This window comes from Medicago truncatula, chromosome 5, assembly GCF_003473485.1.
Source record: "Medicago truncatula cultivar Jemalong A17 chromosome 5, MtrunA17r5.0-ANR, whole genome shotgun sequence".
Taxonomy (NCBI): Eukaryota; Viridiplantae; Streptophyta; class Magnoliopsida; order Fabales; family Fabaceae; genus Medicago; species Medicago truncatula.
Genome location: NC_053046.1, coordinates 29,724,328 through 29,750,163, shown reverse-complemented (window position 1 = coordinate 29,750,163; position 25,836 = coordinate 29,724,328). Strand labels below are relative to the sequence as shown.

Genomic DNA, 25,836 nt, shown 5'->3' with positions numbered 1-25,836 from the left:
AAGCTTCTTCCCATCTTCCCTCAAAACCACAATGTTTCCTCCCTCACCAGCTTTCTTCTCAACCACGCCACCACCCCTACCTCCACTCGACTTCCCCACCTCACGCACTCCCTTACCATCCCTTGCAAGCTTCCCCTCATCAGCAACACTACGATCAAACCAAGTGATTTCCTTGCTATTTTCAGCTCCTGGCTTGCTATTTCCTACACAATGGGGGTAAAGTAAGGCACATAAAGCATAAATGGCATATATTCATTAGATTGTAGCTTTTCGTTTAAATAACTTGCAAAACAAGTAACTAAAGTGCCTAAAACCTAACATAAAATACTCACTTTCAAACGCTTAGAGATTGCGCCCATGTAACCCGTATTTGGCTCAAGTTAGTTAGGTCAATTCAAATTACTACCTTTTTTTCTTCTATTGACTGCAGAGATATTGGATCTTCAAAAACCGGAACAACAGAGACTTTTTGGAGCAAGAGGAAAGTTGGCAATCTATTTTCATGGTGACATGTTGGTACCTTTGGACTTGGCGAAACAAATCCATTTTTGAAGAGGGTTTCCGACGCCCAAATGATCCATTCTTGGTGATCATGAGGAAGGTGAAAGAGATTGATATTTACAAGAGTTCAATGAACATTGCAGGATGTGGAGGTCTTTTTCAGGACTCAGATGGTCAATGGCTTTAGGGGTATACGCAAAGGATTGGAAATTGTAGTTTTTTCTTTTCTTTTGGGCTTTGGACCTCTTTGTTCAACAAAAAAAAAAAAAAAAAAGTAAATTTCCAATTTCATTATGAGAATTAAATTCAACAGCAAAATGCACTAGAAAATTTTATTTAATTTGTTCAGTGCATATGTACATAATTCATTGTGTTTCTATGAGTTAGAAAAAATTATGCTTCAATTTTCTTTATGACGAATTCTTGATTCATGTATCGAATGCTTGAATATGACAAGTAGTAATGTGTTTGTATGCCCTGATTTGTATAAATCAGAAGGTTAGCACAGAGATTCAGAGATATTCTTGAAGAAGATTCAAATTGGTTTAACTACTTTGATTTGTTTTTCCTTAATTTGTTACACATGTTTTGCATTATTTTCAACTATATTGCGTTGTCCTTAAAAAAGAAAACTATATTACGTTGTTAATGTAACATTTATCTAATTATTTAATAAATAAATTAACTACTTGCCTAGATGAATTACTTTCTTTTTTGGCAAAATATTTAGCTTAAGTGCTAACTAAACTCAAGCATGTTTGTAAAGTTTTTGAAAATGTGTAAAGTTTTTCTTTTACGAAACGTGTCAATAAGTTCTCTGTATTTGACAAGCGCTCTTTCTACAAAGGACTCAAAACAGAAAACTATGAACCAATTTGATTTGTTGTTTACTTTCTACATGGCTATTTTTATCATATATATTGTACAGAAGATATTGCATTTAATTTCATGGTTGATGTATGTCCCTTATTTATATGTTTCTATGCAACATTATTAATGAAGAGTTCTGATTGTTGTTTATGGTATAATCCTCGTAGGAATAGTAAACAATTAAACCAATGTTTATTGTCGGTAAGAACATAAATAGTATCTCCCAATGATATTTTATCTCGATTCATAATAAATTAAAATCTAAATATACCTAGACATAATATTTTGAACCCTCCCAGTTCTTTATGGCCAGCTTCAATACCTTGGGTTCAAGGTATTAACCATCACGTTTATTTTAGCAGTTCGGTGGTTCTTCACCTTCGTTAAAAAGAAAGGCACTTTTTCACTTGCACCTTCATTCTCTGCTTTAACATGAGTTTTCTTCAAATCACGTTCATCTTCATTATCTTCTAGATTCTTCGTCAACTCTAAATAAAATCCCTTGTTTTTCATCTTAATTTTGAACACCTCTTTGTTGTTTTGGTCATAAATCACACAATTTTCATGTTCAAATAACACTTTGTAGCCATTCTTCAACAATTCAGGAACACTTAAGAGATTTTCAGAAATTTGAGGAACATATAAAACATTCAAAACTAGTTTCGAACCTGAGTGATTCTTAAATACAACTGTTCCAATGCCTTCTACTGTAATTTTTGCTCCATTCGCAACTCTGATCACATAAGAATAAGATTTGTCGAGTTGTGTAAAAAGTTCTCGATCACAAGTTAAATGATCTGTGCTACCACTATCAACAAGCCAAAGTGAGGTTTTGCTGGTTTCAAAACTTGACATTGCATGTAGGTCTTCCTTTTGTTCTTCTTGTTGATACTTACTAATGAGAAACGTGATTCTAAATTTGTATTCATTGTTCTTTATATAGAATTAATTGTATTGCCAAAACATATTTTTAAATCATATCTTTAATTAAAATAACAAACAAATCTTTTTTTGCTACAAAATAACAAACAAATCTTTTTTTTTTTTGAAAAAAAAAAATAACAAACAAATCTTTTTTTTGAAGAAGAAATAACAAACAAATCTTAAAAATATCACTTCTTGCATTTCACATTATAAATTATAATCAAATGTTATTTTATTTTAATCTTCAATATATTTAAAATTAATCAAAATCTAAATTTATAATGTGCTTACTTGTCAAAAAAAATGTGCTTACTTTGATAAACACAAGAAGAAAAAAAATGTGCTTGCTTGATGAACACGGACACTTCCTTATTTTGTGCATTTACCAAATATGGATGAATTTCTGGCTGACTTGAATTTCCGGCTATTATTATTTTCTTTTGAGAATTTTCTGGCTATTATTTTTGTTAGAGGACTGTTATATTATTTATTACTAGCGGAAAGATCATGCCTGTCTATCCGCTCTTTCTACTGCGTCAATGTATGTGATTATTTTATTATATTTGTTTGTATAATTTTAATTGAAATTTTTTAAAGTTTAAACAAATGTTTATTGTCGGTAAGAACAATTTTAAAATTCCTTATACGAGGGGGGTATAAGAAAATAAATTGGCAACATATGTAGGTGACAAATTTTGAGATGAAAAGATGGAAGTTTTCTTTCCACTTTATTATATGGCCATCATAAACCAACTCATATTCTTACAAGTGTATTCTTCCCGCGCTATTCTGGTTAGACATGTATAACATTTTGTTTGTGTTATACTTATAACTTTTTTTTTTTTTAGTTGATTATATATACTTGTAATTGAATGATAATTTACATTTGATTATCCAATTCATACTTCTTCTTCTTTTTTTTTCAATCGAATCCTAATTTACATTTTAAATCAAATGTAATTCTCAAATCAACCAAAACAAAAGAAAAAAATCTAAAATAATTATATGTTTATTTTAAATTAAAAGTATAGTAATAAAAATATGAAATGATATAAATATCATCCGAAATTTCATGTTTTTGTGCACTTGTTAGGGAAGAGGGTTAAAGGGTGTTTTTAGGAGGCTCGATTGCGATACTATTGAGTGCCTGTCTTTTCTTGCTAGTCTTTAATTGTAAAATTTAGTCAAATTCCATTAAAATAGTAACAATTCCATTAAAATAGGAACGACATTTTTTTTTTCTAATATATCTAATTTACTGAACTTTTTTTGGAAAAAACTAATTTAATTAGGTCAAAAAATGAGAAAATTATAAATAAAACTTAAGTCTATACCATAGCCAAACTCTAAGAGCTTAAATAAGTTACTGTTTGACCCGTTTTTTTTTTTTTTTTCCTACTTCTCTACATTTTTAATGAGAAAGTAGGTCAAACACAATATCAATTAAGTACTTACTAAAAAAAGTACTTTTTTAAAATGCATAAAATTAAGTGTAATGAGTTTTGGTCAAAAATTGTTGACAAGGCATATTGTAACTAACTACACATATTTTTTTCTTATTAAAAAAACTATATATATCTTCTTCAATGACACCAACAATGTAACAAATATAATATCATATAATATAAATTCTTATCTTTTTGAATCACACAAAAAATATAGAATTCTTATAACCAAATTTGTTATAGGTAACAAAAAATCATGTTTGTTATACTTTTTTTAATAAATTATTTGAGGTTATTAGTTACTGTCTGTGATATTTTCATGAACAATTTATTACATTTTTTTTTTTAATATTTGAATTTACTTTTATCTATATGTTATATATGTTATTTGTAGTGAACATTGAAAGACAATTTTAGAAGAAGAAAAAGCAAATAAAAAATATATTTTCTTATATAATATAGATATAGATAAATGGTAACAAACCTACCCTAACTTTGTTTTAAAAAATCGTAACAAACCATTTCACAAATAAAATACCATCTTATCTTTTTCATTTGCTATAAGTATAAGCCCTAAGTCACCTCTTTCACTCACAATTCACTTCTACAACCTTATTTTCTCAAACTTTCTTTCACCGCTCTCACTCTCTCAAAACGTTTTTTCTCAAACCTTCTTTCACCACTCTCACTCTCTCAAATTGCTTACAAGATGTTCAATGGATCACCCACCTTGTAACGGTTTCAAAGTCCCTCTCATCGTTAGCTATGGTCGAATAATCGTCCTATGCACCAAAATCATCACTATACCTACATAGGGCGGTGACAACATAATCGTCCCCGTTGATCGTGATATCAAGTTTTCCAACCTCGTCACAAAGCTTTCTACTATGATGTATTCTAAATTTTGCTTCAAGTATCAACTTCCTGGTCAAGATCTCGATACTTTGATCCCAGTCTTAAACCAGGAAGATTTGGATGATATGATGTTCAAGTATGATTATATGTATAGTATTTCACCAAATCCTGCCAAGTTGAGGCTCTTCCTCTTGCCTGTTCCTACTCCATCAGCTGAAGATTTACCTCCACCTCCACGACGTCCGCATCAGAAGGTTACCTTTACAAAAGATGAGATGAAGGAATTTCAAGAACTAAATATTGTGAATGATGGATTCGAAAAGATTTTAAAATATGTTATGAAGTGTTTTTGAATTTAATTACTAATATGTATAGATTCCGATTGATTAATAATATATTGGTATTTTTATGATAGATTTGTCTCTGATTATTCTTGCACTTATGTATCTATGTTTCTTAGTATATCTGTTTGTTTTAAAAACTGTTGAGTACTTTTCTTTTTAGGGGAAAAACTGTTTAGCAAACTGTTTGTTTCTTTTCCCTCTTGTCTAGTGTTCTTAATTAGGCATCATTAATGAATATAATAGTATAACAAGTTACTCATAAATATGAATACATCAAGGTTTATGAGAGTAATCTTATCCTACGATATACATATATCTAAAAGTTTTAGTGGTTAGTATTGGCAACTTATAAAAAGTCTTCTAGTGATTAATTTGGCCAAATCATACGTATATGTTAATATATGAGTATGACTACATGTTATATTAACATGTTAATTTGGCCAATCCACCATGGTATCAAATATTCATTTATATTTGATTTCATGTGGATTTTGTTTGTTCTAGAAATAAAATATCTCCAAAAAAAAATTATTTTAAAGCCGCTGCTTTTCTATAAGGATATTTGTTAAGAGAATATAACTGTTGTCATCAATCAATTTCTCTCTTCATTCTCATGATATCTAGTTTCAAGCTCCAACTTTTTTATCTTGCCAACCTGCATAAATCACAAGTGTTAGCATGAACATGATATTTAATTTTCTTTGTTCAGATAAATCTTTTTCATTGTGTTAGAAATAAATCAAGACAACAAGACAGTAGAACACATGTATAATTTAACAAAATTAGGAATCCATGTTGATATATGACTAAAAATATAGACATGTGTATAAATGTAAAATAGAAATAAAAAATAGGTACATGTATTGATATACGAGTAAAGAGGTAGCCGTATTGATATATGAGTAAAAATATAGATAAATTATAACTTAAGTACCATATTGATATATGAGTAAAAATATAGATAAATTATAACTTAAGTATCATATTGATATATGAGTAAAAATATAGACGCATGTATAAATTACAAAAAATTATGTCACCTTATTGATAGATGCTGAAAAAATGTAAGAATATTCATCACTCACAAATATTTGTCTCGTATTTTTTTATTTATATTTATCACTCACAAATATTGGTCCTATATTTATTTTATCAGTCACATTTGGGTCTTGTGTTCTTTCTTATATTTCTCAATCACATTGGTATAACATTTTTCCTATTATTATTTTTCAGTTTTGTATCAATGAAATTAGAAATAGTGACAACCTCATGCTATGACAAATTTAGATTTCTCAAGTTGTGGACACTTTATGAAGACTGCTAGAATGTCGTAACAAATAGTTGGAACTCTTGAATTAGTGGTTGTCCTATGTTTATGCTTACTCAAAAATTGAAGATTCTGAAGCAAAACTTGAAGGATTGGAATCATAGTGTTTTTGGCAATGTTCATGTTTTGGTGAAGGAAGCTGAGACAAATTTAGCAAAGATATAATAAGATCAAATTGACAATTATCGTTCTTCAGGTGCATTGCTTTATCAATGGAAAATGGCTCATATCAATTTAGAAAAAGCCCTAGACAAAAAAGAATCATTCTAGCAAGAAAGAGTCGAAACAAATTGGCGCGTACATGGAGATAGAAACGCCAAATACTTTCATAAACTAGCAAAAATCAAATCAAAGATGGTGATGACATGATTGTGGATCCAAAGCAAATTGCTAATCACATACAAAATAATTTTCTTCTAACTTTGCATTCAAGGTTGATATATCAAAGGCATTTGAATTCTTTTGGTTTTAATGACAAGTTCTGTGATTGGATACAGGTCATTCTTGATTGAGCAAAGCTCTTAGTATCAGTTAATGGTAAACAACATGGTTTTTTCAAATGCAAAAGGGGGTGTAAGACAGGGTGACCTTTCAATCTCTTCTTTTTTGTATTTGAAAATATGTTTTAAGTAGAGCCTAGAGGCATTGGAAAACTTGTGGAGCAAGGCAAGTAAGAACTTACCAAAGGATCAAGACATTACCTAGTCCTATCTCATAATTGATGTTTGTGAATTCTTAATTCCGATTTTTGAAACAGTTAGTTATTTTCGCGGATAGTTTGTTTGCATGGATCAGTGTTTGAGTCTATATTTTGATATATATTTGATTTTTTTTATATGAATTTGAATGACTAATATGATAGATTATATAACTTTTCAATCACAATGATTCCATTTTTATTAACATTTTATAGTTTCTATAATTTAGAAAAAGAAAATAAGCATTTTCCTCTAAAAACCTTCATCCAAACATACCCTTACATATTTTTTGGAAGTAGCAAAATTGTCTGATACTATGATCATTGATTTGTATGCAAATATACACAAGTTGTTACGATGGACTTATTAGATTGATGGATGCTGAGAAGGAAATATTTGATATGGTATACAACGGTGAAAACAAAATATATGCCTCTCACAGGCAAAGAATGAAGCAAACTGTTTATATTTTGATTTTAGATTCTGATTTTTTCAAAAAGTTGTAACAAACAGATGCAATATTCTTAAAAGTGATTATTTAAAAAAAAAATCGTAAAAAAACTATAACGAACATGTTCTAAGTGTAGTTAACGAGGTTATGGGTTGTGTTTATTTTATTTTTTTTTGTCAAGTAACTTAACTTTTAGATAAATTTATCTAAAGATGAATAAGTAGGATGTCCAGATTCGAACATATGAAGCGAAGCAAGATAATATGCATTATTATTCCTTATGAAACGAAGCAAGATAACTTATGGGACCTTTTTTATATGGTTTACTCATTTGTCCCGTTTTTACTGCAACTTTTATTAAAGATATTATTTCCTGGTGAGGCCTAGGTTGCCTTTGAAAACTTATGGGCAATTTACCCAAACCAATCAAAAGTTTCCATGTGTACTCCATTAGAATAATAACATTTATTATTTTATTTTGCAAAAATTTAGCAAGTATTTTATTATTTGCATATTCACCCCATCTTAAATTAATAATTTTTTACAATTTAAACCATCACAATAATTAAATTTCACCTCTAATCCAATCACTCTCCAAACCTCTTTTTTTTTTTTTTTTTAGTTGAACAGCTTGGCAAAAATCATTAAAAATTAAAATTATCACCCCTGGGAATCAAACCTGGGTGCTCCCAGGTATTTAAAATGTACTCTGGAACCACTTGATCAATACATTTTTTATGAAATAATTTGGAATTCAAAATTATGTTATTAGTGAGCAAATTATTTTATTTTTATTTGCAGTGCCTTTATAACCTAGCTTTAGTAAAAAAAAAAAAATCATTTTATATGTGTATAATTATGAAATAGTAAATTTTTCTTAAGAAAAATGAATTCATTCAATTGATTTTTTATATTTTAAATATCATTCTTTTTTATAAATTCATACTTTTATATAGATTCGATGACCTACAACAATGTTTCATTTGTGATCCACCGAATTATGATTTATTTTAGGTACTATCTTTCATTTGGATCAGATAAATTGTTTAAAGGTAATAATTTTTTTTTTTGCAAGGTCTTATAAGTTATAACCTAGCTTTAGTAAAAAAAATCATTTTATATGTGTATATTTATGAAATAGTAAATCTTTCTTAAAAAAAATGAATTCATTCAATTGATTTTTTATATTTTAAATATCATTCTTTTATATAAATTTATACTTTTATATACATTCAATGAACTACAACATTGTTTCATTTGTGAGCAAACAAATTATGATTTATTTTAGGTACTATCTTTCATTTTGATCAGATAAATTGTTCAAAGGTATTAATTTTTTTTTTTTTTTTTGCAGTGTCTTATAAGTTATATCGTAGCTTTAGTAAAAAAAAAAAAAATCATTTTATATGTGTATATTTATGAAATAGTAAATATTTCTTAAAAAAAAAATGAATTCATTCAATTGATTTTTTTATATTTTAAATATCATTCTTTTATATAAATGCATACTTTTATATAGATTCGATGACTGATGGGATAAAACCGCAAGTGCACGGTTCTACCAGAATTCAAGGCATTACAAAGGCAACATGTGGCATAAAAACATTATTTTATATGTATATACTATTGATTTTACTGTTCATTTAAAATATTTTATTGACTTAATTGCACTTTTGGACCCCTATCTTTCCAAAAGTTGCGGTTATGGACCCCTAACTAATTTAAATGCAAAACAGTCATCTATGTTTTGATTCTTTAGCAGTTTTGGACCCCCAAGGCAAAAAAAAAAAAAAAATTGACAAGTGCCACCTCCCTTAGGGTGCCACGTCAGCGTTGACCGAGTCAACAATGGATTGGGGGTCCAAAACGGCCAAAAAATTAAAACATAGGGGGCTGTTTTGTATTTAAATTAGTTAGGGGTCCATAACCGCAACTTTTGGAAAGATAGGGGTCCAAAAGTGCAATTAAGCCTATTTTATTTACTATTTTATCCTTTAATAATATTATATTAAATTTGAATTAGAAAAATAAAATCTCATTAAAATAGGAAATATACCACTACAACAGGAACAATACTATATATACTTTTTTTTTTTTGACAAAGTACTATATATACTATATATGAAGGGAATAGAGACTTTGGGCTGAATTTTTTATAATTTCAATTATACCCTTAAACAAATTTTCCTATATTAATGTTACATTCTTGGTGGTATTAAAAAAAGATAAGAATTTGTATTATATTTGTTAAACTATTGTGTTGTTGTGGTAAAAGATAAACATGATTTTTTTGGGTTTGTTACAATTTTAATTTCACAAATATTTGTACTTATAATTTTAGTCAAAATCAAAATTTCATATAAAATACCGTTCATAATTTACACATGTCACGTGCCCGTTTTTTCGCTAGTTATATATAGTATCTATACTATATATAAAGAAAACTATCTCTTTTAGCACTTTTGGGCAGAATTTTTCTTTCCAAAAATACCCTTAATTTTTAATACAAACAACACATGTAACAAATAAATAAGAATAAATTTAAATATTAAAACAAATGTAACAAACACGATATGTGTGTCTGGTTTTTTTCCTTTATCATTTAAAAAGTGTAACAAACTATATGAGTATATTTAATATTTGCTTTTTTATTATCCCAATTATACCATTAAAATAAAATCCATAATCATCAATCAACAACAAGAAGATCCAACATTTTAAAAAATAAATATATAAATTTAAAGAAATTTTTTTAAGATTCTTATGTTGTTACATAATATTTGGACAACATTCTAATTCTCATTAATCTTTTCTCCCACGTCAAGAATATCTCTTTGCTTCTTCTGATTCATATTCATTCATTCCTTATTATTCCAATTTTTAACTCAATTCATCTTCCTATAGATTTGCATCGTTTTTGTTGAACCAAGAAGGACTGTTAAGCAGAAGAATTCCAGAATCATAGATATAATCACAATAGTTCTCAATGACAATGCTTAAAAAAAATTGATTTTTTCCCAATCTATCTCTCTCAATCCCGATCTACTCTCTATCCCCTTAAACCCTTTTTTCATAAACTATTCCTTACCTCTCATGCTCTCTCTTCTCCATCGGATACCATTTCCCCTTCTATCATCTTCATTGCATTCTCCTCCTTCTCTTTCATCTTTGACTTCTCAATAAAAAATCAATCACTGCTTCAATTTTTTATTGTCGAATTCGAATTCGGATTTGGGGTGCGTGGGTTCGATTGAGAGAGAGAGGGATTGAGATGATGGATATATAGACAACGGTGTTGATGGTGGTTTTGAAAAGGAGGTTTTGATGGTGGTTATCTGGATTTTCTCTGGATTTTTTTTTATGAAGGTGATGAATGAGGGGAAGGAAGAAGATGAAGTATGGGATATAATGCTAGATGTTGTTGGTTCAGAGTAAGATACAGTGGACATGCATGATCTAACAATCCTTCTTTATTAAAAAAGATCAAACGGTTTATATTAAAAAAAATAATAGGATCTATAGTGGACCAGTGGGTTCACCATAGATATTTGAGGTTAAAGTTAATTTATTTGGCAAACTGTGGGAAAAGTGAAGGACTAAAACGTGAGTTTTATTAATTGTGAGACCAAAATAAAACCAAAGAATTAAATAAGCCTTTTTTTTTTACTAAAGCTAAGTTATAACTTATAAGACATTGCAAAAAAAAATTTAATACCTTTAAACAATTTATCTGATCCAAATGAAAGATATCATCTAAAATAAATCATAATTTGGTTGATCAAAAATGAAACATTGTTGTAGTTCATCGAATCTATATAAAAGTATGAATTTATATAAAAGAAAGATATTTAAAATATAAAAAAACAAATGAATGATTCATATATTTTTTTTAAGAAAGATTTACTATTTCATAAATATACACATAAAATGAATTATTATTTTTTTCACTAAAGTTAGGTTATAACTTATAAGACTCTGCAACAAAAAATTAATACCTTTAAACAATTTATCTGATCCAAATGAAAGATAGTACCTAAAATAAGTTAAAATTCGGTTGATCACAAATGAAACAATGTTGTAGTTCATCGAATCTATATAAAAGTATGAATTTATATAAAAGAATGATATTTACAATATAAAAAATCAATTGAATGAATTTATTATTATTTTTTAAGAAAGATTTACTATTTCATAAATATACACATATAAAATGATTATTATTATTTTTACTAAAGCTAAATTATAAGTCACTGCAAAAAAAAAAAAAAAAAATTGCTCACTAATAACATATTTTTGCATTCCAATTTAATTCATAAAAAATGTATTGGTCAAGTGGTTTGGGAAAACATTTCAAATAAGTGGGTGCATTCAAGTTCGATTCCCATGAGTGAGTGATTGGATTAGAGGAGAAATTTAATTATTGTGATGGTTTAAATTGTAAAAAATCATTAATTTAAGATGGGATGAATATGCAAATAATAAAATACATGCTAAATTTTTGCAAAATAAAATAATAAATGTTATTATTCTAATGGAGCACACATGGAAAATTTTGATTGGTTTGGTGGGTAAATTGCCCATGAGTTTTCAAAGGTAATTTAGAAAAAACCTTATTTCCTGGGTCTAATGTCTACGAGCGCTATTTTACGTAAATCTTGTCTCATGTATGTCTCATGTCTCATATCGTTACACAATAGACATTAGACATTAGTGATTAACAATTCGAGTTTGGTTGATAAAATATTTTGGCTAAATTCTATTTTTGGTCTCTTAACTATTTAGGTAGTATCGCTTTGGTCCCTTAATTAAAATTCGATTTATTTTGGTCCATTAACCTTCTCTCCGTTACACATTTTGGTCATTTCCGTTAGTTTTAATTCAAAAACGTTAGGGTTTCTCCATTTTTTTCTGGAATTTTTCTGTGATCTTTGTTATTGAAGGTTGATGGAGATGATATGAATATGAAAAAGAGAAGAAAAAGATGAAAAAACCCTAACATTTTTGAATTAAAACTAACTAAAAGGACCAAAATGTGTAATGGAGAGAAAGTTAAGGGATCAAAATAAATCGAACTTTAATTAAGGGACCAAAGTAATACTGCCTAAATAGTTAAGGGACCAAAAATGCAATTGAGCCAAATATTTTATTATAGTTTAAATAAACAAATGAAATGTGTAGTTTGTGTTATTTTAAAAGATAGCAGTAGTCCTCGTGAGTTTAGCTCAGTTGATAGAAATAATGTATAATATATAGAAGGTCCGGTTCGAATTCCTGCCACCATAATAAAAAGAAGTTAGTGGTAGGATCAAAATAACCGTTTTGTGTGCACGTGATGAGGATGTTGGTTGTAGCCGTCAGCCGTCTTCAGCAATGAGATTATGATGTTTAAGTACGTAATCAGGTACTTGTCAACAAAAAAAAAGTACGTTATTAGGTAAAATATTAGTTGGATCAATTTTTCTTAAATAAATAATGTTATCAAAAAATTGCCTGTGGATGCGGTTTGTTCAACATATAAAAAACCTCTAAAAATCCCATATGTCGTTGTCAAATCCATGAAAGCCATTATCTTTCCATAAAGGAATATTTGGAGAGATTTTTTTTAGATAGACGAAATGGCAAATTCATTATAAATTTACACACATAAATTAAGGTAGCAGGGTTCGAACTCCGATCATGGCATTCGACCTAACAATTTCGGCATTTTACGAATTTAGCTAGGACTTCTGGATAGAGAGATTAATTGATGCCATGAAGCAATTTCTCTATTCATTCCCATATTACTATCTAGTTTCAAACTCCAATTTTGTATCTTGCAAAAGAGTATAACAAGATATTAAAATTTGTTTGTTAGGATAAAATACCTCCAAAAATTCATATTTCAAAGCCATTGCTATTCTATAAGGATATTTGTTAAGAGAATTTAACTGTTGTCATGAAGCAATTTCTCTCCATTCCCATGATATCTAGTTTCAAGCTCCAACTTTTTTATCTTGCCAAAATGCATAAATCACAAGTGTTAGCATGAACATGATATTTAATTTTCTGGGTTCGGATAAATCTTTTTCATTGTGTTGGAAATAAATCAAGACAACAAGAACAATAGAACACGTGTATAGCTTAACAAAATTAGGAATTCATGTTGATATATGACTAAAAAATATAGACACGTGTATAAATGAAAAAAATAAAAATAAAAAAATAAGTACATGTATTGATATATATGAGTAAAGAGGTAACCGTATTGATATATGAGTAAAAATATAGATAAATTATAACTTAGGTACCCATATATATATATATATATATATATATATATATATATATATATATATATATATATATATATATATATATATATATATGAGTAAAAATATAGATGTATATATGAATTACAGAAAAATATGTCACCATATTGATATATGCATAAAAAAATGTAAGAATGTCCATCACTCACAAATATTGGTCCCGTATATTTGATTTATATTTATCACCCACAAATCTTGGTCCTATATTTTTTTATCGGTCACAAATTTTGGTCATGTGTTCTTTTTTATATTTCTCAATCGCAAATCTTGGAACCGTGATTTTTTATATATATATTTATCAGTAAAAAATCTTAGTCCCAAGTTATTTTATATTTATCGGTCACAAATCTCGGTCTCATGTTATTTTATATCTACCAATCATAAATCTTGGTTCGGTGTTACTTTATATTTATCAGTATAATATTGTTCAATTTTATATCTACCAATCATAAATCTTGGTTCGGTCTCATATCATATTTTTCAAAGCATAATGAGAAGAGGTTGGACAGAGACATTTGCAACTTTTTGACAATTTTCTCCCTAATTAGACACATAGCAGATCACCTTTCCATATTGCTTAATTTTCAATGCTAGACCATGTCTAATAGAAAAGATAACTGACAAAAAGATAAAAGCGTCAATTTAGTCTCTTAAAATTTAACAAACTACATTTTATTTTTTTTTGTCATTAAGAAAACGAATAATAATGACTAATTTCGTTTTTCATTTTTATTTTTATGGGGATCAAATTGTCCTAATTTTTTTTAGTAGGGACTTAAATATCACTTATTTTTGTAAACAATGTATGTGGTAGTTAGTAAGATAACTGGACTACCACATATGTCCAATCACGAGTCAAAAGTATAACAAAAAAATTGGTTGGAGAAAAAAATCGACAGAGTGATTAATTTGGCTCGGTTTAATTTTGTAAGGAACTAAATAAGGTATTTTTATTTGTTGAGAACTGATTTGGCGGCTACATAATTCAACTAGGATCAAAATGGTTCTTCACACTTTTTGTAAAGATGGGCTTCAATCTGTTGCCTTTGCTTTGTAATATATATATATATATATATATATATATATCATAAAATGACTCTAAATTAAATAGATTAAAAGAGACAGTAGTTATAGACATGGTTTTAAAAACCGCCTCAGCCGGTAAAATCGGTGCAACCTGGAATCAATAGGTATGTTGGTTCGAGTAATATATCAGAGTATATCAGATTAGCCATGTACTTATAGCTGTGCAAATCGACGAGATTCGTTAAAAATAGATGACTCGACCGGTTTTCAAAACCAATCAGATTTAATAAATATTGTATTTTTATTGTCATAATTAGTCATCAATTAAGTTCATTATGCACGTAATGACCAACCCAAAAATTTTAAGTAGTGTTAGCAACATATATACTATTAGTCTCACCCAAATTACTTCTTCTATAAACAAAATAACTAGACAAAATACACATACATTATGGAACAAAAGACGTTGGTTTATTTGTCGTCTTTACGCGGCGTTGTTTGTCATTTTTGTTTCTTTCAAGTCATTTGTTCAGTTCAGATTGTCATATCAGCTTAGATCCAGTGAAGATCAAATCAATGACTTTGGTGTCGTCCATGTTGCAGATCCAGAGATATGGGTATTCCGGAGACTTGAATATAATCATATGTGTAGACTTTTGTATTTTGTTGTTTTATGTTATTAAAATAGATGTTGTAAGTTTATAGGGACCAAAAAGTGTAATTTATTTTTATAGGGACTAAAAACAAAACTACAGATATTTATAGGGACCAAAAACTTAATTAATCCTAAAATAAATAAAAAATAATAAAACGGTGTAATGCACCGAATGCATTGGATGACACCGATTGCTATTTATTGCTACACTGATTCTTATCCTCAAATCCACAATACGTGCAATTCATTTGGGAGAATTGTTGTTTACACTTTACATAAGGCTGTGCCACACGAGTATTTTACTCTTTTGCCCCCTCGGCAGTTAGCTGCCGAGGAATTTGAAATCCAGCTGCAGTTAACTGCCGAGGAAAACCTCGGTAGTTAACTGCCGAAGAAAACTGATTATGCAGACAGTGGGTTCTGCATAATTTTAAACATTTCCAAGCCATTTTTTCGGCCAGTTTTTACCTGTAATTAAACCAGAGCATTTCCAAAGGCAAAATAATTCATACAAGATTGAAATTCGGACATAAACAAAATAAATACAATATTTTTTACAATTGTCCATAATTAAATTAAACCGACATTTGGTTCAAATTACACATCATTAAATTAAAGGCTTAATTGCGCAATTGGACCCCTATCTTTCCAAAAATTGAGGTTATGGACCCCTAACTAATTTAAATACAAAACAACCCCCTATGTTTTGATTATTTGGCAGTTTTGAACCCCAGTCCAGTGTTGACTCGGTCAACGCTGACGTGGCACCCTAAGTGAGGTGCCACGTGTCAAATATTTTATTTTTATTTTGCCTTGGGCGCCAAAACTGCCAAAGAATCAAAACATAGGGTGCTGTTTTGTATTTAAATTAGTTAGGGGTCCATACACGCAACTTTTGGAAAGATAGGGGGTCCAAAAGTGCAATTATGTCTAAATTAAATCCCTACTTACAATCAACGCAATTGCATATGGAACGAACATACATATATAATATATTATCTTCCACCATATTCCGAAACATAAATCTGACGTCGCTATCGTCGTGAATAACAAAGGCATATAACTTGTCGTTTTCCATGTGTATTCATCTTTATCTTCTCCTAGGTCTATGCATGGCATTTGACCAAACAAGTGACATGTATATTGATTTTCACCAAGATGCTCAAAATAAGTGTTAAGTTGTGCCTTCCTTCAAAAAAAAAAAAAAGTTGTGCCTTCAAATCGTCAAGAGTTCCTCGACACCTTACTACCGAGGTTTTCCTCGGCAGTACACTACCGAAGTTTTCCTTGGCAGTTAACTGCCGAGGATTCCCATGACAGGGTTCTACGTAACTGACGTAGATACCCATAAAATAACCAAAAAATGAACGGATTAAAATGCTCAATACCTGTTTTTTTATGTCAAAAGTGTGTTGATACCTCCTATGCTTGATGCTTGAATGATTTTGGATTAAGAATTGATGAAAAAAATATTGGATTTTGGGATTGAATGGTGGTAGAAATGAAGTTGATGATGAAAATAGTGTGTAGGGGGAGCAGGTGGCTGTTTCATCTGATGAAACATTTCATCGGCAGTTAACTACCGAGGATTTCCTCGGCAATTAACTGCAGCCGGAATTCAAATTCCTCGGCAGTTAACTGTCGAGGGGGTAAAATCGTATTTTACTAGTGTGGCATATATAGCCTTATTAAATGTGGGAACATCAATTCTCTTCACTTGGTTGGTTTTATAGACCACTTTCTTCTTTAGTTCTATCAAATATTCGATGTGGGACTTAGCTTTCTTCTCTTATTCAACAACGTTGTGCACTTTAGGTCATTTTATCCTACAGTGTTGGACTATTTTTTAGTATTTGTGTTACGAATCCACGTGTACCAAAGCTCTATACTCCGTATCGAATTCTTCACATGCCGCGTACCGCGAACCCCTACCCGTACCGTGCGTACCAACGTGAATTGCGAATTATGTGACTATGCGACGAACAACACAACGCCGCACTTAGACGACGAAATCACAAAAAAAAAAAAAAAAACTTGATATATGTGAAACCACTTGGTTAGATTGAAAGAAAAGGGAAAAAAAAACGTAGATGAGTGATTCTAGGCAAAAATAAAAATGACTTAAAATCATCCCTCTTTAAAGGGAAAGAAAGGTTAGAGTTTTTTAACTAGCACCAGCAAATCCTGAGAATTCAATTCTTGAGGGACCACTGTCTTTGTCTCGTGGATTCCGTGTATCATGTGAGCCTCGCTAAGAAAGGAAGAAAAAAAAACATATAATAATCCAATTCAATTATATAACACCAAACTATATAATATGGTAGAACTTGAAGAGAGATACACTCACACACTAGTAGAGATAGAAACTTTGATACGTGAATAGAGAGAGAATAAGTTGATAAGAAATGAATGGTGTTGAAGTTGAAAGACCATTGAAACTTCACTTCATTCCGTATCCAGCATCTGGACATATGATGCCACTTTGTGATATAGCAACTTTGTTTGCATCACGTGGCCAACATGTCACAATCATCACCACTCCCTCCAATGCCCAATCCCTTACTAAAACTCTCTCATCTGCCGCCCTCCGCCTTCACACCGTTGAATTCCCCTATCAACAAGTCGACCTCCCTAAAGGCGTTGAGTCTATGACCTCCACCACTGACCCTATCACCACTTGGAAGATCCATAATGGCGCAATGCTCCTCAATGAAGCGGTTGGGGATTTCGTTGAGAAGAATCCACCGGATTGTATTATTGCTGACTCCGCATTCTCATGGGCTAATGACTTGGCCCACAAGCTTCAAATCCCGAATCTAACGTTTAATGGATCGTCTCTCTTTGCTGTCTCGATCTTTCATTCTCTTCGAACAAACAATTTACTTCATACAGATGCTGATGCTGATTCAGATTCAAGTTCATATGTCGTTCCAAATCTTCATCATGATAATATTACCTTGTGTAGTAAACCACCAAAGGTTCTCAGCATGTTCATAGGAATGATGCTTGACACGGTGCTCAAAAGTACAGGCTACATCATCAACAACTTTGTTGAACTTGATGGAGAAGAGTGTGTCAAACACTACGAGAAAACCACGGGTCACAAGGCTTGGCATCTTGGTCCAACTTCCTTTATTCGTAAAACTGTTCAAGAGAAAGCAGAGAAGGGAAACAAGAGTGATGTGAGCGAGCACGAGTGCCTGAACTGGCTCAAATCACAGCGAGTTAACTCAGTTGTGTACATATGTTTTGGAAGCATAAACCATTTCTCTGATAAACAACTATATGAGATTGCATGCGCAGTAGAAGCATCAGGTCACCCATTCATATGGGTTGTTCCTGAGAAGAAAGGGAAAGAAGATGAGATCGAAGAAGAGAAAGAAAAGTGGCTGCCAAAGGGATTTGAGGAGAGAAACATTGGAAAGAAGGGTTTCATAATCAGGGGTTGGGCCCCACAAGTTCTGATATTGAGCAACCCTGCGGTGGGGGGATTTCTGACACATTGCGGAGGGAACTCAATTGTAGAGGCTGTTGGCGCGGGAGTTCCAATGATAACGTGGCCTTGTCATGCAGATCACTTCAGCAATGAGAAATTGATAACAACAGTCCGAAGAATTGGAGTGGAAGTAGGTGTAACGGAATGGTGTACAAATGGTAATGGGGAGAGAAAGAAGTTGGTGAGCAGAGATAACATAGAGAAGGCTATGAGGAAATTGATGGACGGTGGCGATGAAGCTGAAAATATGAGACAACGTGCTCGAGAGTTAGGAGAGAAGGCTACACGAGCTGTTAAAGAAGGTGGTTCCTCTTATAATAATTTGTTAGCTTTAATCGACGAACTTAAAAGATTGAGAGACAGCAAACCACATGATTAATCAAATGAATATGGTATGAGTTTTTTGAACTTATCCTAATAACGTCGTTGTTTCGTCAAGCACAAGTATTAATGTTATGTATTTGGTCGATGAATTTCTATTGAATACTAGCATAAAAATGCTTTGCTGTTTTCAGGATTTCAGTCGATGATTTTGTTTTACTTATCATTGCATATTTCAATTTTCACTGTGGTACTACGTTGAAGCAGTAATAAATGTATTTTCTTTGTGAAAGAAGATGTATTTTATATTTTATTTTATTCTGTAACATTAGTAACTATGTTGAATCAGTATTATGCAAATCAATGTGGTACTACTCTTTATCTGGTGTCAAGGTTCTTGGTTCTGTTTCAGGTTTAACTCCAATTTTAAGTATCATAAGTCCTTCTATATGGTCTCAAACAATCCCATATGCAATAATATTCAAAGTTGGCATCAACCTGGATCTCTTTAGGATAAAATCAATCCTCAAATGATCACTTCATTTTTAGTAGCTCAGTTGTTATCTTTCAGGAAAAAGCTCACAAACATCGGTATAGGTTAATAGCTCACGAGAATAACCAACATATTGAATCAGTGGCTTTCTGTAAATGAGTGTGCTGAGAATAATGGGAATGCTGAAATTCTTGTTAGAGAGATAGTTGTAAAAAAAGTTGTTGGATTCATAAATTCCCCATGTAGAATTGTACTTTATTTTGTTGTATATTACAATTGTCCAGACAATCTTTCAAGGTTCTGACTTGTATTGTTTAACTCAATCAATCCGAAAATCTCAATTAGCTATAATCCATCTGCAACGTGTCCTGGTGAGCAGTTTTGTTTTGATTTTAAAAAATATTAACCATAGCCAACTTTCATTTGTATAAATTTTACCTCCATCAAATCCTCCTACTCTTACGCTCTTTTCTTATACTTTTTCATTTTAGAGTAATTTTCTTTAAAGAAAAAATCATGAATCATTGATAACCTTTAAAATTGTTGGTTATTACCATTATTTTTACCTCTAAATTAAGTGATCTTTCAGTGCATGGCCTACTTCCCCTTACATGTGTATTAATTTAAGTAGTTTGGAACATCTTATACAATTTGGTGAAGTCCATGCCAAAATTGCAACCTAAGAATGGAACTTGCAGCTTCACAGTGCATCAGGACTGGTAATTAAGTGGTTATGTGTTAAGGTGGACCTAGAGTGAACCCATTTGGGTTTGGCATGGGACCTAGGAGTGTACTCCTTCTCGAGGTTTTAGTTTCGATTATCTCTTATCCCAATTTGAATGGGCTAATTTAGCTTCTTCAAAAAAAAAAAAAAAAAAAGGGTGAACCTAGAGTGGCACATGTGTGGAGTTGAAGTTATGGGAGTCTCACAATGGATCAAATAGTATAGTACTTTTTTTTTTTTAAAGAATCAAATAGTATAGTACATAAATATGTTGAACCGTAACTGATAATTAAAATTTTAATTTTTTATAATAGATTCTTAAAAAAAATATATAATAGATATATGGTCAATTTTAAGATAGTGTGTAAGATAAAAGTCACAATTTTAAAATATAAATTTTTTATAATAAATAATTAAATATATTGATGGTCATTTCTGTGAGCTTAACTTAAGGGATAATGCGTAATACGTGCAATAGTCTGAGTTCGAACCTCGAACACCACACTTATTTATCTTAAAGATGAATTTCTCTAGCTAAGAAAAAAAATTTGTATCAAATCGAATCAAAACTAACAAATTAAAATAAAATAAAAACCTTCTGGAAAACATAATAATTTAGTAAAAAATTAAATATAAATTTTTTTTGGTCAAAAAAATTAAAAAGAAAAATTAATAATAGGTGGACCCTTCATCTTTTCTCAAACCATAAATTAACCTCACTCTCTTCTTTACACTTAAGCCGTTTTTTCTCAAAACCTCCTCACTCTCGCTTACTCAAAACTCTTCCCAAAATTCTTCAATTCCCAATTCCTTCTTCGAAACCCTAATTCTCATTCCCTTCATCAATGGAGCATCAATGCTTCAATTCCCATCCCAATTCCGGCAATTCCTCACCCACCTCTCGTGAATTGCTCGAAAACGATCACCACCACCGTTCATTCGATGAACCACCACCTTCCAACGGTCCAAGAGTTAAGCTCATGATTCGCTTCGGCGGAAAAATTGATCTCAGGCTTCACGACGATCAAAACTATTCCTACATCGGCGGTGACACCAAAATCCTCACCGTCGATCGTAGTATCAAATTCTCTAGCCTCATTGAGAAGCTATCATCAATGACGTTTTCTGATCTTTGCCTAAAGTATCAACAACCTGGTGGAGAGCTCGATTCTTTGATCTCAGTATTCAACGATGACGATCTCGATAGTATGATGTTTGAGTATGATTGCATGTGTCGCGTTTCACCTAAACCTGCAAGGATGAAGGTTTTTCTCTTCCCTCTCCCAGTTAACAATGCATCTTCTGATTCTTTGGATTCCGCTTTCAATCTTGCGGTGGTGGAAGATTCGAAATCCGACGGACAAATGTTCGTCAACATGCTCAATTCCGTTCATCGTCCACCGCCGGTGGAAGATTTATCCCCTCCACCGCCGTTGACGATGAAGACGAGTCCAGATTATCTGTTTGGATTAGATGACAATCAGGCAAAAATTCCGGTGACTGAACCGGATTTCGCGGCAAAGGATACGGAGTGTGGGACCGAGACGGTAACAGAAAAAGAGATTCAGGAAATTCAGATGGTGGAAACTGTGAATGATGATGAAAAGAAAGTGAAAGTTAACGGAGAAAACGACGGAATTAACGGTAATGCTGAACAGCAAGTGAAATTTGACGGAGAAAACGGTGGAAATAACGGTGGTGTTGATGTTTCCTCTGAAGAAAACGCGGAAAGAGTGATTCCGTTAGTTACTAGTGAACCTTCTGCTGAGGATCCGGTTCAAGAAGTTCAACCCGGTTCATATTGTTCCTGTTCGGTTCAGGTACCTGAACCGGTTTCGGTTCAGTCATCCTTTGCTTCAGAAATGTATAATGTTGCTGTTGCTGGTGCTGGTTATTCGATGGGGTATGTAAATGAACCGTTACCGGTTTATTTGATTCCAACACCTTCTGGATTGTATCAAGCTATGAGGCCGATTACTGGACCAACTGGTCAACCGGTTTATTTTGCGTATTCGCCGATTGTAAACAATGGTGGTGGATATTCGCATGGTTCTTATGTGGCTAACAGATCAGCTTTGCCCTTGTAGGCGGTGGCGGGTGGTGGTGACGGATGGAATTGATCGTGGGAGATGGCTGCTTCCGGTGAAATATCTTGAATATAAAGGCATTCATTCATTATTCAAAAAAAGATATCATTCATTTAATTTTCTGTTTTGAAAATAGTGCTGCTTGAAATGGTTTTTTTTGGTTTTTTGGTATGATATGGAATATTGGTGTTAAAGAACATTGTTTTGATTCTTGTTGATAGATGGATATTCGGAAGGATTTTGAAATGGTTTTTTACTTTTTAAGTGTAGTTAACGAGATTATGGATTCTGATTGATTGGTATATTGGTTTTCATTTTTTTTATGAGGATTGTCTCTGTTTATTCCTGCAGTTATCTTTGTTTGTTGTTAGTTTTTTAATGGGTTAATTATGTTTTAGGTCCTTATAAATATGCGCGTTTTTAATATTAGTCCATACTTAAATTTTATATAATTTTTGGTCCCTAAAGTTTTTTTTTGTTAGCAAAATAGGTCATCGCTGTTAGTTGTTGCTGATTGAGGTGAAACATACATGAATGCCACATCTGATTTTTTTTTTGGTCCCTACTTAAGAGTTTAAACATAGATTAAACAAATTTGAATTGAGCAGAGACTAATTTTAGAGACTAAAACCATATTTAACCCAACAAAAAAAAAGTCAGATGTGGCATAAAATTTAAGTAGGGACTAATGTTGAAAACGCGCGGGACCTAAAATATAATTAACCTTTTTAATTGAATAGCATTAAATTAGTCCATAATTTTGCAAGAGACTTTCAATGTATTGTCTTTGACGATGATTCACTCATTTTTGGCTAGATGTTTTTTTTTTTGAAGGAATTTTTGGCTAGATGTTATTTCCTAGGCCTAGTGGCTGCCAGCGTTTTTTTACGTAAAAATTGTCTCATACTGTAACGCAATGGACATTAGTGATTAACAATTCGAGTTTAGTTGATAAAATAAATATTTAATTACAGTTTAAATAAATAAACAAATGAAATGTGCAGTTTATGTTAGGTGGTACTAGTAGTAGGATCGAAATAACCGTTTTGTGTAGTACACGTGATGGGGATGTTGGTTGTTGCAGTCAGCCGTCTTCAGCAAAGATTATGACATTTAGGTACGTAATTAGGTAAAAAAGCTAAAGTGGTAAATAGTGTTGGATCAATTTTTTCTAAAATAAAGTTATCTGAGAAATCCCATATTCTTTCCACACAAAAAAAAAAAAAAAAAAACCTTTAAAAATCTCATATGTCGTTGTCAAATATCCATGAAAGCCAATGCCTTACCATAGATGGTTATTTTAGAGTTCATGACATGAAGTAATTTCTCTCTTCATTCCTATAGTATCTATCTTCAAACTCCAATTTTTTTTTATCTTGCAAAAGAGTATAAATGACAAGTGTTAGGTTGAACAAGATATTAACAATTGTTTGTTAGGATAAACCTTTTGCATTGTGCTAGAAATAAGATTCTAGACAACAATCAAGAACACGATGACCTTTGGAGTGACTATGAGCTGAATGCATATTCAACTTCATCAATGGTCGATTTTGTATGTAACATCCATTCAGAGCTTATTATAGACTAATGAGACCACATTGTTCTCTTTACCTCTTCAAGAACATAAGTTTCACCAGATGCAGTTTTGCCAATCACTTCTTTTATTTATACATTATTAATCCCCATCTTTCTACTAAAAGAAAAACAAAGGAGCATCAAACATAGTGCCCAATGCCCATAGCCCAAGCATGTGACCAAATAATTAAGCAAGATCATGGTATCGTTAACCCATTCACACAGGCCACAGCATCCTCCAAAGAGCTACATAAAGATTCTAAAGTAATAAAAAAGTTAGTGAAGTGATTGTTTGATTTCAGTTTTGGAGTAATATATTGTATTATGTTTGGAAATATCATATTTTAACGGTGACAAGCCACATCCAACTGAAAGATACACAGTCAATGTGCATTTAGTTCCTCCCACCATGTCACCAGACATTCTTAACTGTAAATAGCTCAACCTGACTTACCTCATCCCAAAATGGTTATGTTATGTGATCTCACTGCCAGCCTCATCCACGATATTTGTCCAATGTTTTACTTGGTGTGGAAGTGGAACTAACTTCTCGCAATCAAAAAGGAAAAGTACTTGCTACGAAATTTTATGAACCTCAAATAGGTAGAACGAAGAATATATATGGATAACACAAATTTTTAAACTTCAAGATAAGATGTAGAATACTTCTTGTGAAAAAAATGTAGTAACCATATCATTTATCTATCTAAAGTGATTAATGAAATTTATCGATGATGAATTGTTGGAGATAATTTAAGTTCGATTCTTTAGTGAAATAATTATTGATCATTCTTTACTAGTGAACTTAGTGCAACTTTAGTGGCAATTTTTTGGGTTCTGTCTACCATCCTATCGCTTGTAAAAGAAACTATTTTGTATAAAAAAAAAATGACTGGAGTCTGCCAAATGTAACGACCGTCCACCGTGCCTTCAAAAAAGAAGGACACTTTATGAGCCCAATTTAAGTAAAAAGGTTTGCGTAAGTTATAATAAAGTCAAATATAAATAAAAGATTAAAATCTGAGATAAAATTGTGTGATCTAATATGAATAATTTAGAGTTTCACTATTAGAATATAAATAATGTGCAAAATATATTAAATTAACCCTATAAATAATGTGCAAAAGATGTTAAAAAAAACTAATACATGTATTGTGTCTTGTTTGTACTACACCACAACAAACAAAGAGATGTCATGACTTTTATTTCTCTAACCCATAAATTTTATTTCTCTCATTGCAGTCCTCATCCTCTCTTCTTGGTCTTTTTCCAACTTTCAATTAGACCATTATTTCTCTTAGGATTTTCTATCATATATAAATTTACACATGTTAAAAAATTTAAAAAGTAAATTTATATTGAAACGTATGCATTTAGTATTAAATATGCATATTTTTAATAAATAAATGTTGTATTTCAATAAAAAAATAAAAAATAAAAAAAATAAAAAACTTCCACTTTTAATTACTTTAACATGTGCAATATTGCACATGCTAGACAAATCTGAGTTTTAAATCAAACACTTGCAAAACTAAATATGAGTGATGTTATTTAAAGCGAATTCCTTGTTGTGAAATTCCAAAAATCTTCTGTGTTTGATTTATAAAACAGGAGTAAAAAATTATTATCATATAGGCACACAAAGACACCAAGGAGTTAGATGAGGTTTAGTATGGGAAAGAAAACTTCTTTTCCTTCATGGGAAATTTGAACCAGAACCATAGATATAATTGTTT

The 25,836-nt window shown here is 31.1% G+C and overlaps 2 protein-coding genes across 3 annotated transcripts; both read left to right on the top strand.

The window, feature by feature from the left end:
* The first annotated feature begins 17,724 nt into the window (after positions 1-17,724).
* On the top strand, positions 17,725-20,018 carry LOC11423804 (UDP-glucose flavonoid 3-O-glucosyltransferase 7). 2 transcript variants are annotated; one of them, XR_003012056.2, is made up of 2 exons: positions 17,725-19,333; positions 19,365-19,613. XR_003012056.2 is itself a non-coding variant. In XM_024783503.2 (2 exons), the coding sequence occupies exon 1, from the start codon at positions 17,810-17,812 to the stop codon at positions 19,277-19,279; it is 1,470 nt and encodes a 489-aa protein (XP_024639271.1). In that variant the 5' UTR covers positions 17,725-17,809; the 3' UTR covers positions 19,280-19,292; positions 19,634-20,018. The 2 variants fall into 2 exon arrangements, 1 of the variants encoding a protein (XP_024639271.1); XM_024783503.2 differs by lacking the exon at positions 19,365-19,613 and adding an exon at positions 19,634-20,018 and having other exon boundaries at positions 17,725-19,292.
* Positions 20,019-21,283: 1,265 nt separating this feature from the next.
* Positions 21,284-22,525, top strand: LOC11433987 (uncharacterized). Its single transcript, XM_003615325.3, has one exon. The coding sequence runs from the start codon at positions 21,284-21,286 to the stop codon at positions 22,523-22,525; it is 1,242 nt and encodes a 413-aa protein (XP_003615373.2).
* Positions 22,526-25,836: the final 3,311 nt, after the last annotated feature.